The 14025-nt window shown below is 49.1% G+C and overlaps 1 protein-coding gene across 1 annotated transcript in view; it reads right to left on the bottom strand.

Moving 5' to 3' along the window:
• The window catches only part of PIGQ (phosphatidylinositol glycan anchor biosynthesis, class Q), a gene marked incomplete at its 3' end in the record, with an annotated part of 17586 nt that overhangs the window by 291 nt on the left and 3270 nt on the right, over nt 1-14025 (bottom strand). The window contains exons 2-5 of the mRNA XM_009083597.1: nt 12100-12256; nt 10478-10598; nt 3850-3976; nt 2352-2505 (exon numbers count right to left, since the gene is read on the bottom strand). Of these exons, the coding sequence (XP_009081845.1) occupies nt 2352-2505; nt 3850-3976; nt 10478-10598; nt 12100-12256 (559 nt within the window). The remainder of the gene's footprint in view (nt 1-2351; nt 2506-3849; nt 3977-10477; nt 10599-12099; nt 12257-14025) is intronic.

The following is a 14025-nucleotide window of genomic DNA, read 5'->3' as shown; positions in this document are numbered from 1 at the left end:
GCTGCAGCCAGCACTGGGCACCGCAGGGCAATGGCGAGGCCATGCCCTGGGGCTGCAGCAATGCCAGCCCTGTGCCACCACCTGCCCTGTGGCTGCTCCATCTCTGGGAGTGTTCCAGGCCAGGTTGGATGGGGCTTGGAGCAACCAGGGCTGGTGGAAGGCCCCTGCCTATGGCAGGGGGTGGAATGAGATGGTGTTTAAGGTCCCTTCCAACCCAAACCAGTCTGGGATTTTATGAAACGAAGCAGCAAGCTTATTCCCCAGAGCTCACCTGTGTCTCCCCAGTTCAGATCTGTCCCTTCCCCTTGCTTCACACCCTTCTACGGCAGGGCTGGCCAAGGTCTTAGCCCTCACACTTGAGGCAGTGCAATGCACCTTTGCCTTTGCAGCACAGAGACAAGGGAGAGGACTGGAGGCCCTGTACCTTCTCTAGTAACCCACAGCTCTAGAAATCCTTAAGAGGGGGAAGAAATCAAGGAAATGGCTGGCGGCACCTACCACATCTTTTCCTTAGGATTTTGGAACTTGGTACTATGATGCTTGGAGTTACCTCCCTCCCAGAAAAATGGCAATGGTGAGGGAAGCTTGGGCTGACAAGGGGTGGGATACAGACACCTGTCTACGGATTAACATCGAAGAAGAAAGAGCCCCCAGGATGGAGAAGAGGCACAAAGAGCCCTGGGCAGCAGTGCTAACATACAGATGTGGGGACATGGTCAATGTGTGGGGCAGAGCAGACCCTGAGAAAGCCAGTGCTACAACAGCCAGACTGGTGAACCAGCCTAGCTAAGGAGTGGAGGCTGCTCAGATTTCCTGCTAGCATTGTGAAAGGAGAGGCAAGGAGTCTTACCCAAGACAAGAACCCGGTTTGAGGAACACCAACTGCTTCAAGGAATTGGCAGGATGCCCCTAGACTGGCAGGCACAGCCCAATGCACCAATCCCTAGGCAGGAGAGTGCCCAGGACAACTCCAGGCTCTGGCACACACCTGTCCCATAGCTCTGACTAAGGCCACACACTCCCTGTGCACCCTGACATGACACCAGTTGGGTGTTGCTGCTGTGGCACCTGCCCCACCTGTCCCTGACACCTGCACACACATGCCTGCTCTTGTTTCACTGTGTGGCTTGCTTCAGAAGATCTTGGGCCTCAACAGCACCTGAACCACCAAATTCTGCCAGCTGCAGGAACACAAGGTGCTGTGGGTGACTGTGTTTCTTCCTGGCTCTCCACAGGGGCATGTGGCACAGCAGGGCAGCTGGATGCCAGTAGCATGACAGCACATAGCTGCCCCAGACTCCTGACAAGCACTGAGGGGGGTTGGCTGCCTCCCTGCAGCTCCAGGGAAAAGATAGCAACTGAGAAAATGCTTTTCCTGCCTCCTCTCTCTGCACGGTTAGAAGGAGCAAGGCCTAACACAGAAATTCCAGTAATCAGAGGTGCTGGGAAGAGACCCCTCATTACTGACATTACTGACTTGTGGTGTAAGCCTTCTGCTCACAGCAGTCCTGACTCATCAATCAGGTCTCAGTATTTCCAAACATTCCCTAAACCACCCAGATCTAAAGATTTACTGTTTCATCTACTGTTTGCAATGTCAATCCTGGGGAGGGATGATGGCCATTCTGGACTTTATCAGCCAGAAGATCCTTTATTTATTGTCTCCCACCTCCTTGGCAAGCTCAGCTATTCTCCCACAGCCTGTGTAAGTCCTTGCTGCAGCACACATTACAAGAGGGCAGAAACAGAGTGCAGTGGTGGGCACTGCTTGCACAGGGACCCCAACATGCCCTGGACATGTCCCAAAGCTCCCTGCACTCTCCCACACTCCCTCAGAGCCGCTGCCCAGCTCTTCGGCCACAGGGCCCGCCAGTAGGTCCAGACAATGCCACCAGGACGGTGTCAGAGCCATGCTGAAAGCCCAAACCGCCGTCTGTGTGCCAGGATGCAGACAGGAACCTCTGACGCAGGGCAGAGGCAGGGACTTGGGGGCCTCTCCAGAACTACAACAGTTCCCCTCTCCTCCTATTCCCCTCCATACCACCGGGTACGGTGCAACTGAGGACAGTACTATAAGGTTGAATCAAAGGCACGGGGTGGACTGCTTTCTTGTCCTCTGTCCCTCAAGTCCTTTTATTTTCCCAGGTCATTCCCACAATAAATAAATATGTCAATGCAGGAGAACTACCGAGGTTGTTTGTGGCACAGTGCCCATCACATGAAAGAACGCAACAAATGAGTTGCTGGTCAAACTGTGAATTCAGGGGAACTGAATGCTCCACCAGTTAAAGCCATAGCCTGAGTGCTCTGTGGCCCTTCCCTCCAAACCAGCCCAAGAGAGGTGGACTCACCTGGCTCCATAGACATAGAAGCAGTAGATGTGGAAGGTCAGGAGTGTGATAATGTCAGAGAGGATGCAGAGAGCCACGGTCAGGCCCAGGCAGGCCGACAGACCCACATACCAGAGGATCATCTCAATGAATGGGGACATCAGGTGGATGTAGCCTGGTGGACATGGCAGAGGGTCAGGATTTAACTGGGACACCTTGCTCTTGACACTCTCAAAAAATAGATCCCCCCTGCCCTAAGCATGTTTGTGTTGGAAGGGACCTTAAAGCTCATCTCATTCCACCCTCTGCCATGGGCAGGAACACATTCCACTAGACCAGGTTGATCCAAGACCAGTTCAACCCAGCCTTGAACACTTCCTGGGATGGAAGATTTGATTTTTCTACATGTGTGTCCAGGTTCCTAAGTATATTTTTAAGTGCATACATCTACCTTTACTGCAACTATTCTTATTTCCCTGCTCTTCGCACAAAAGCCACCACATATGGCTTTTGTAAAATAAGCCAGTGTGAAGAAACAGACTCTTTCATCACTAAAGTAGGGCAAAGTCACAGAAACAAGACCATACTTGATGGGTGAACAAAGCAAATCAGTGTAATAACTAAAGAGTTTATGTCCATCAGGACTGATAGCTGTCTGTCAGGACTGACTGGCTAAGAGAGTTGGTGCTGTTCAGGTTGGAGAAGAGAAGGTTGTGTGGAGACCTCATAGCAACCTGCCAGGAGCTGAAGGGAACTACAAGGAAGCTGGTTCCTAACTCTGTTAGGAACTGGAGTGATAGGACAAGGAGCAATGGCTATAAACTGAGAGAAATTTAGATTAGGTCTCAGGCAGAAGTTTTCCCTGTGAGGGTAGTGAGACACTGTCCCAGGTTGCCCAGGGAGGCTGTGGCTGCCCCAACCCTGGCAGTGTTCACAGCCAGGTTGGATGAGCCTTGAGCAACCTGCTCTGATGGGAGGTGTCCCTGCCCAGGGCAGGGGTTGGGGTTGGGGCTGGGGGATCTCTAAGCTCCATTCCAACCCTTGAACATACTATGACACTATGCTATGATGACTGTACACCACAGGGGTGTGGTATTCCACGGAGGAACCTGAAATAATAAAACTGCACTAAGCTGAAGCTGGTGATAGGACAGGGCTGGCATTTGCATCCCAAAAGCACACTTCTCATCCCTGTCCCATCAGCTGCTTCTCACATGGCAAAGTCTGTAAGCCAACATCAGACCTTGCAGCAGTGCCTTCCCTTGACACTCCCCACTAGTGACACCAAGTAAGCTGTGGTGATCTGCACCGTTTGCAGAACATCAATCCCAGCACCTTATTTAGCATGCATGATTTCCTGGTGTGGGAATCCAACTTTGGCTTCAGTTCCTACAGCAGGAAGACTCACAGACAAGTCTGTACTTGCAGAAGTGCATTTTGATTCATTCCTGGCCTCTAGGCAAACATTAAACACTCAGGACAGGAGAGATGAAAAGGAAAGTTAAACAACTGCACTTACTAATCCAAAGATGGATGTGGTAAAGGAAGAAACGGCCCAAAACCTGATCCAGAGCTCGGTTCATTTTCAGTCCAGCTGGTGCTCCCATTAGCCACTGGAGCAGGTCCTGAAGCTCTTCAGCCACATGCTGAAAACATATAGAAGAAAGGCAGTGAAGGCAAAAGATGCTCCCACACCAAACAGGTCCAGTGCACTGGATGAGCTGTCCCTCAAAGTATTCCACCACAGCCTTCAGACCAGTGGCAAAAAATACAAACAACTACTTTACAGACAACTATTTAAATCAGCAATGCACCTTTACTGACTCCTCAGTGAATCAAGCACAACAGCTGAGAGGAAGCTGAACTGCTTCAATGGTCTCAGTGCTGTGAACATGCAACTGTCACCGCTGGCCACCTCTGGTGGGACTTCCCAGTGTGATTTCTTGGTGTAAGGGGAGGTCTGGAAATAGGTGGCAAATGCTGGTGCACAGATCAACTCCTGCGGACAGTCAGCTCAGAAGTCAGAGCTGAGCTTGGGGAAGGCTCTGAGGATTTTGAAAGGGAGGAAGATGGCAGGGCACTGAGGGGAAAAAAAGATTGAATTTTTCCAACCAAGCTGTTTGTTGTTGAGCAGCATGGAAAACATGATTATATAAATGTATTTCATACACAAACTTTCCTGATCCTCTGTGGTGTACTTGGCAGGATCAACCACAGTGTACAGCACTGCTCTCGCCTACCACTGTCATGTCTCTCTGCAGACTTTAGGGAGAGATACTCAGGAACAAAGCAGCCTCTGAACCACTGAGAGAAAAGCCTAATGGAGCTCATCTCCAAATCATACAATCATTATGGTTGGAAAAGCCCTCTAATATCATCAAGTCCAACCAATAACCTAATCCTGCCAGCACCACTAGCCATGTCCCCAGGTGCCACATCTACACAGCTGTTAAATCCCTCCAGGGATGGTGACTCCAGCCCTGCCCTGGGCAGCTGTGCCAGTGCCTGACCACCCTTTCCATCAAGGAATTTTCCCAATATCCAACCTGAACCTCCCCTGGCACAACTTGAGGCTGTTTCCCCTCATCATGCCCCTTGTTCCCTAGGAGCAGAGCCTGACCCCACCTGGCTGCACCTCCTGGCAGGGAGCTGGAGAGAGTGAGAAGGTTCCCCCTGAGCCTCCTTTTCTCCAGGCTGAGCCCCCTCAGCCTCTCCTCATCAGACCTGTGCTCCAGTCCCTTCCCCAGCTCCGTTCCCTCCCCGGACACACCCCAGCCCCTCAATATCTGTCCTGCCACGAGGGGCCCAGGACTGCCCCCAGGGTTGGAGGTGCAGCTCCCGAGGGACTCTGGTGCTGAGCCTCAGGACACATTCCTGCCTGACACACGTGATGTCGCTTCGATGCAGCAGAAGAAACCAAACCCCAGCTCTGGGCTTGTTCCTCCCTGCCTCAAACCTGTCCTCCAGAACCCTCACTGAGGGCTTGCACTCACAATTTCTGGTGATTTCATCCCACACTGATGTTACTTATTGATTTCTCTCTCCACCAGATCAGTCTACACTGCCCTTGCACTTGACATGCAGAAGACAAGAGTGGCTCTGCTGCTTGGTACTTTGCACCTGCCCCACTCCCCTGAGCTGAATCCAGCAGTGAGCTCCATTTGCCAGGCTGTGAGCTGAGGCAGCTGAGAGTGGTAACTGCCAGGGAAGAGGTGGGGAACATACCTGGAAGAACTGACCTCTCACACTGTCCCACATGAACAGAGATTTTAAGGACAGGCCTTTTACCTCCAAAAATCCCATTTAGAGTCAAGTCCATGCAAGTGAAAATTGCCCACGTGTAGAACCACCAAGCTACACTCCCTAAAGCTGGTGCAGTGTAGCCTACTTCCCCCATCATTCAGATGGATAATTCCCCTCAGGGGAAATTATTTCCAGGGAATGGTTCCATTTTCTTTATTAACCAGCAGGATCCTGGCAAAATGAGTTTGTAAACATTTACTTTTAGTGCAGCAGAAAAATTAATGGCTCAATCTTCAACTTCTCCTAAAGGCTTCTCTTTTGATTTCCTGCATTTTCCCTCTGTCTCACTTCACGTCAGGACTGAGTGGATCCCATGGAGTTTACCTCTGTGGCCAAGAAGCATTTGCTGCTTTATAAATAGACTGGTTTTAATATTTAAAGTGTTGGATTGGTAACTCAGAAAAAGCATTTGGGGATTTTAATGAAATATTTAAATGCTTGAGAGCAGTCCTGCAGCAAGGCTGGGTTTTAGAGTGAGTATTTCTGGAGGCTGCCAGTCCCAGAGGTGCTGCTCAATCCTGCCAGGGGCACACAGCCATGGGAAGGTGCCCTACCTGCTGTTGTTTAGCTGGGCAAGGCATCCAAAACACAGTCCTGAGGCATAACCTTGGAGGTTGTGTTCCAGACAGATAGTTTAGGACTGATCAACAGGAAGCAGAATCAGAAAAGGTGACTGGGAGTCCAATTCTCCTCTTGCAGTGATGAATACTGAGTGTGAGCAGGATTAATAAATCAGATATGGTGCACTGGAAGTGCTTCATAACAAGCTGTAGGGACATGAACAAACTGGAGACTAAAGCTAACAGGGTTAGATGGGCTCACTGGGAAAATACTCTCCTTAGTGTCATCTCTTCTCTTTAGTTTCCATGGGCATATTCTTTATAGTTTCCATAAGCAGACTAATGGACTAATGGTGACATGGCTAGAGAGGATACCCAGGGCACTGTGGGTGGGCACCAGGAAGAACAGTGATGCTCCAGAGGACACCACGGAGCTGGGGAAGGGGCTGGAGCACCAGGAGAGGCTGAGGGAGCTGTGGGGGCTCAGCCTGGAGAAAAGGAGGCTCAGGGGGAACCTTCTCACTCTCTCCAACTCCCTGCCAGGAGGAGCAGCCAGGTGGGGTCAGGCTCTGCTCCCAGGGAACAAGGGGCATGATGAGGGGAAACAGCCTCAAGTTGTGCCAGGGGAGGTTCAGGTTGGATATTGGGAAAATTCCTTGATGGAAAGGGTGGTCAGGCACTGGCACAGCTGCCTAGGGCAGGGCTGGAGTCACCATCCCTGGAAGTGTTAAAAAAGCATGTGGATGTGGCACCTGAGGACATGGTTAGTGGTGAACATGGTGGTGGCACTGGGTTAAAGTTTGGACTCACTGATCCTAAAGGCCTTTTCCAACCTTAACAATTCTATCCAGTGCAGGTCAGAGCAGGCAGAGCCAAAGCAGTCCCTGCAGACACACCTGCCCCGTGTCTGCTGTAGGTGTTTGGGGCTCCCAGAGATACTGTTTTGCAAACTAACATCTGAAAGTATTTTCCAGGAAGTGTTCTTTCTGCCTGTCTTGTTTACGGATCAGTGGAACAAGACTGAGTAGGAACATATATCAAATTATCTCCAAGCCCCAGGAACACTTTTGGAGGCACAATCTCTGATAAATATTTAAATGCCTCAAAGAGATTACAGCTTAAGGAAAAAAGACATCAGCAAGAATAAAAGAGATGAAGGGAAATAAAAGATGATGGTTTATAAGCAGTTCTTTTGAAAACAAATGGAGCACTTTGAGTCAGGTGTTTCTGAAGGAAGGCTGTCTGATGGAAGGCAAAACCAAGGACAACCATTGGGAAGCCTGGTGGAATGAAGGGGAAGAAGGAAGGTAGGACTTGTGAGAGCACCTACAGAGAGAAGATTATTCATGTTTTCCACTCCCGGATTTGAAAGGCTGTTCCACAAATCAGTCCCTCACATTGCACAGCTCCTTGCCAGTTCCTCCCTGGGTGTCTCTGAATCACATCTGCCTCAGTGACTGACAAAAGCAACTTGTGATTACAGCCAGCACAGAGCAGCTCATCAAGCTGTGAAAGTGGGAGCTGCACTCGGGGATCTTGTGCAGCACCAACAACCACCAGCTAAGTGCTGATTTGAGAACCATTTAATCAGGGGGTGACAGATGATGGCTGGGGAACACAGCTTGAGCCCTGACAGCAGGCTGAGCTTGTGACCCTGACAGGGGCTGAGAGTCAAACCACCTACCTGCACCTGCTTCCTCCCAGAGAGATGTTTGCTGGGAAGAAACCATGCCCCACACAGCTGTGATTTTGTCAATGCTAAAATCAATCAATCAAACCAATAAGGTTATGTGTTATATAAGGTTAGTTTGTCAATATTCAAATCCATAAGGTTATTACAAGGTATATAACCTTATCATACAGAATAATCTAATTACAATAGAACCACAGGATCACAGAACATCCTGAGCTGGAAGGGAACCCACTGGGATCATCCAGTCCAACTCCAGGCCCTGCACAGACACCCCAACAATCCACCCTGTGCCTGAGAGCATTGGCCAAACACTCCCTGAGCTCTGCCAGGCTTGGGGCTGTGCCCACTGCCCTGGGGAGCTGTTCAGTGCCCAAGCACCTCTGGGGGAAATGATCTATCTAATGTTCTATTTCCTAGCAGACACAGAGGTATAAGGTCAATGCCAGCAGCAGATCTGGGGCACAGCTCAAAAGCAGAAGAGCAAGGAGCAGGAACTCATTTTGCACATGGGGAAGGATGAGTTACTGAACTTGGCAACACAAAAGCCCTTGAGAAAGCCCCAGTGATGGGAATAATGTGTACCAGATGGACACTCAGCAGCACAGAGGAAACCTACTGCTGAATGGCTAAGGGGAGATTTTGCTGTCATACTGGAAAAAGAAGTGGTGCTGGCTTGCACACCACATGCTGAAGTCATTGGGATATTTTGGGATCACTTAGATCTGCATTTTTGAAGGCCTGCACATAATGCATATAAATCAATGCCCAGCAAAGGCAGATAAAGGACTCCAAATGATTTTATGTCCACAGTCTAAAATGTCTGAAAGAAGAAAGTAAGGCTGGGAAGTAAGAAGAGCTGTGAGTGGCCTGAACTGATAAGCTTGGAGAAAGAGAGCAGAAAGCTACCATGCCTCCCCCACATGGCAGAGGAGTCAGCACTTCCAGGAAAACAAACAAACAGCTCCTGGAGATAGCCTGGCAGTGAAGTCCACACATGTAGGAGTCATGGTGAAGATAACTGACACTAGGATGTATAAGTTGAGTGACAGATGAGCTAAATTACTGAAAGAGGAACAAACAAGCAACCCTCACAAGCAAGGCTGTCCAGGACAGGTGCCAGGGGTGGATACACCTTGAGCATGGAGAGTGTCCATCTGCCAAAGACACTGGGCAGATGGAATCCCTCCCAGAGCCACCTGTGCAGACAGGAATGCAGCCAAAGCCACCTCCCTGCTGACTTGTTAAGAAATCAGATTCCTGAGAGTTGGGCACTTACAGCAATCCCATAGGGAGAGCTCTAGAGAACTTAAACTTCTCCAGCTGAAATATCTGTAAGGGAAAAGACTTAGGAATAAGGCTTAGAAAAATATTTGCAGTGTATAGGTCAAACACAAGAGCAAGTGTCCTGCAACAGTGTCTGCAGCAACCCTTACTGCTACCCTTAAAGGTTTTTCTGAAAGTACAGCGTGTACAAGGATGATCAGAAACCTATAGCTTGCAACAACTAAAGGGCTAGACACAGACCAGGCAGATCATCATCGAGGGAAATGGGAGCTCTTCCCAGGAAATGCAGCATAAGTAGGAAAAATAAACTGCTGCTGGAATTCTCTAATCAGAATCAAATTCTTCCCAGCCAAGAAGCTGGAGAAAGAGCAGAGAGATGTTTTCCAGCTCCTAGAAAAAAAAGAATGGAAAGATCCATTCAGAAGTGAAAGACAAGTGGACAGAGAAAGAATTAGGCTCTGCAGCTCCACGGCAGAGCTCAAAATTTGTTGCACATGTATTCCCAAGACACAGAAGCTCTTAAACCAGAGCTGACCTCAGATTATGGTCTGGTATACAGCCTCTGAAGTACATTCTATGCTCCTCACTGCCACTGAATAGATATACTGGAGCCCTGCACCTAAAATGAACCACCAGGAAAGCAGGACAGTATGAGTCATACTTGCTCTTTGTGAACTTCTGCTGATGCTGAAGGATCTCAGTGGGCAAGAGGAGTTATGCTTGAGGAAATCACAAGACACAGCAAGTGTGCCTAGTTTAGCCTCTGTACCCCAGAGCCCTCAGAGAGGATTTCAGGTGTTTGCACCCTGACAGGCCAAAGCTTTTGGACTTCCTCATGAAACTCCCTGCACGAGCACAGCTGCACTGCTTATCATGTTGGACTTTTCAGCAGTTTATCACATCGACCCTGATTACAGCTTTTCTCCCCTCAAACAACCCATACAGCAACAACCTGAGGACCCTTTCTGTTGGCTCCAGAACAAACTCAAAGTACTGTGGCTCCACAACCACTCAACCTGCAGCTGCAGAGCTCTGTCCAAGCCCTAATTGTTCCTCTAGGAGCAGCCCTCTGGTAAACATCTAATTACTATTCACAGCACATGCAAAGCAGAGCTGTGCTCCTTTAGAGCAGTCCCAACAGGCCTGGGTTGAAGATTTCACAGTTCTCGAGGAGACCTAATTTGCATGACTTCAGCACTCTCCAAAACCCTTGTGTGTGAGGCATTGCTTCCTTACAACTACCCCAGGCATAGAGAGCTGCTCAGCACGCAGAGCAGGTGAAACAGAACAGATTTGGCCAGACTTACATCAGCCACAGGGATGAGAGTGTCAGCAAGGTGACCAATTCGGTTCTTCCTGTAGAGCCAGGACATCAGCAGTATCCCCAGAGCCACATCAATCAGCAGAGACACAAAGATGTTGGCTTTCCTGCATGCAGGATAAAGAGAAACTGAGTTAGGGAAAAAGGAAGGACAGTGTTTAATGTTTCAATGACTACTGCTGGCTTTGCTTACATAGCATCTTTAATGTCCCAGGGACACCAGGACAATTCACTGCAGAGGTATGGTGGAGGGATCTTTTGAGTTTCACTGGTATGGCCAAGCACAAAACATGTTTGCTCAGCCTGGAGAAGAGGAGACTGAGGGGAAACCTCACAGCTGCCTGCAGCTTCCTCATGAGGGGCAATGGAGGGGCAGCACTGATCTCTGCTATCTGTGACCAGTGATAGGACCCGAGGGAATGGCTGGAGCTGTGTCAGGGGAGGGTTAGGTTGGATATCAGGAAAAGGTTCTTCCCCAGAGGTGTCTGGGCACTGAACAGCTCCCCAGGGCAGTGGGCACAGCCCCAAGCCTGACAGAGCTCAAGGAGCTCAATGCACAGAGTGGGATTGTTGGGGTTGTGCTGTGCAGGGCAGGAGTTGGACTTGGATAACCCTTGTGGGTCCCTTCCAGCTCAGGATAGTCTCTGATTCCATGACTCTAAACACAGAACCACTTAGAGCCTGCCACAGCACGAAACCTTTCTTAGTAGGGAGCAAAGAGTGGATTGAAGCCACAAAGGGGAATGTTAGACAGAAAGGTATATTCATACTCAGGGGGGATCTACTAATTATCGGTCCCAACGGCACCAGCACTTGGAGGATCCATGTTGAGATCAGGACACCCAAGTCAAGGCAATAAACAGTGTTTCTGGGTTCGTACATGAACCCACGAGGGCTGCTGAGCTGCCCCTTCCCTGCTACAGGTTCTGCATGGAATTCCATGACATGAGTTATTCAAGAAAACAGATTAAACAATCACAGTTACTTCTGGCCTTCAAATCTGCTAATCTATTTTAAGTGTTCCCTGGGAGTCTATTACTGCAGGATTAGAGAACCACAGAGAACAAGACTGGCTGTGGAATGGCCCCAGGGCATTCAATAGCTGCCTCAGATCTCTGCTCTGTTCCACTCACTGTGCTGCATGTTGGCTTTTCCTCTTACACTGACTTTGTTACTGCTGTTGGGACTCTCTGGTCTGCAGTTTCTGCAAGAAAAGTTTCCCCAAAAGAGTGGGTGAAAGAAGGGAGCATTTAAACCTTTCTGCTCTTATGGGAAGTGCCACTGAGCACTGATGGCAGGTTTTGGTTAACAGCAACAGAGATGAAAGCAGTGGGAGGAGTGACAGCAAAGCACAACATACACAGGTGCAGTACAAGCACTTGGGGGGCAATGTGCTAGGAAAAAAGGCAGATACCTGGCAAAAGACATAATTAACATCTAAACGCATTAACATATATGCATATTAACAGAGTGCAGAGTAAAGATGACCCAACTAGCAGGGAGTAGAGCAAGGGCTGCAGTGATGACCCCCCAGGATCTATGGTTTGGCTTCTCCAGAGCAGACAGAGCTGGAGCAAAGACACACATGACCCTGTGTGTACTCCATACCTCATCAGCTGAGTCTGGTTTTGGGCCTTCTTGTTGCTGCTGATGACCTGGAGGTGCTGCAGGCGATGTCCCAGCTGTTCGCAAGTTGAGAGTTTGCTCCATAGGAAAGACAAAGGCCAAAGCTTCAGCACCCTGCAGAAACACATGGGAGTGTCCCCTTTTGCCTTTGCCATGCAGCAGGAAGGCCACAAAATCCATGTAAAACAGTCAGTGTGAAGCTAAGGTTGTGCAACCAGAGATGGTGTCACACATTATCATTAGAGAATATTGTTAACTGCTCTCTGCAAGGTTAACTGAATTAAGACAGCCTTGCCAAACCAAGACATATAAAGCAAACAACCCAATCTCTCATTTCCAGTCTCTCAAACCACATGCCTCACACTTCCAAGGAAGCCACAAGGCAATTCTGATTCCAACCTGTGCTTTGGGATACATCACTGGGCTTGCACAATGCTCTGAGTCTCCAGGAGAGTGGAGACAAAGCAGTTGTGTGTGCAGGGCAACAACACAGCATGGTGTAGCTGCTGCACAAATCCCAGTGTCACTAATCATAGAATCATGGAATGGTTTGGTTGGAAAGGACTTTAAACCCCATCTCCCTTCACCCCTGCCATGGGCAGGGACACCTTCCACTAGCCCAGATTGCTCCAAGCCCCATCCAGCCTGGCCTGGAACACTCCCAGGGATGGATCAACTACAGCTGCTCTGCGCAACCTGTGCCAGTGCCTCAGCACCTCACAGGGAGGAATTCCTTCCCAACATCCCATCTGTCCCTGCCCTCTGGCAGTGGAAGCCATTCCCTGTGTCCTGTCCCTCCAGACCTTGTCCCAAGTCCCTCTGCAGCTCTCCTGGAGCCCCTTTAGGCACTGGAAGGAGCTCTAAGGTCTCCCCAGAGCCTTCTGTTCTCCAGGATGAACACTCCCAGCTCTCTCAGCCTTTCCTCATAGAAATGATCACAAGTCTCTATCTGGTGTGAGTTTGGTACCACAAACAGCTGGCTTTCCATGCACTTTCTGTCCTTTTTTCCTTCTTTTCTTTTTATTTCCACTTGATCCTTTCCTTCCTTTTTCTTTATTACTCCCAAGTTCCTTTCTCAGGGTCTTCATTTCTCCCTTCCCTGCCCTGCCTTGCAGTGATCTGCATTATGCAGATAACATAGCATTGAGCATTTCATTAGGTTTCAAAGTTAACATCCACATTAGGCTTGTAGGAGAGGAAATAGTCACACGGTTCTTTTCTTATGACTCAGAAGAAAAGTACTAAATGATGCTCAATTATTTTGGGGAGTTACTTTTATTACCACACAACCTATAAAGCAAGGACTGATGGTGGTTTGTGCAGGCTAAAATGACACAGCACTGCGTGCAGGATGGTCACAGAACCACAGCAACACAGCACCAGGTTTGTTTGGGGGAATAAATTCTGCTGTGGACATAATTTGGATCACTTCACTCCTGCACACAATGATTGTTGCAGTATTTTCACAGTGTTTCACTGTTTTAAATTACAGAATCACAGAATATACAGAGTTGAAAGGGACCCTCGAGGATCATCTAGTCCAACTCCTGTTAAGGCTCCAGGAATCACTTTTAGTCACTTGACCTACTCTCCCCTGCTGCTTTGGCATGGGTCTTCAGTTTACATTCATTCCACACACTGACCTTATTCCCTGTATCTTGCTTCCCTTTTGAAACTGTACAGTTGTTTGAATCATTAGTGACCATGGCCTGGAGGTGGATGTCCCTGCAAAGTGTGTGTGCCTTCTGTGGAACCCTTGTAGGGCCCTACAGGGAAACTGGAGAGGGACTCTTCGTTAGGAACTGGAGAGACAGGACAGGGAGTAATGGGGATAAATAGGAAGAGGGAAATTTAGGTTAGATCTTAGGCAGAAGTTTTCCCTATGAGGGTGGTGAGATACTGCACAGG

This window comes from Acanthisitta chloris, unplaced genomic scaffold (assembly GCF_000695815.1).
Source record: "Acanthisitta chloris isolate BGI_N310 unplaced genomic scaffold, ASM69581v1 scaffold21161, whole genome shotgun sequence".
Taxonomy (NCBI): domain Eukaryota; kingdom Metazoa; phylum Chordata; class Aves; order Passeriformes; family Acanthisittidae; genus Acanthisitta; species Acanthisitta chloris.
This window is presented reverse-complemented; position numbering and strand designations above follow the sequence as displayed.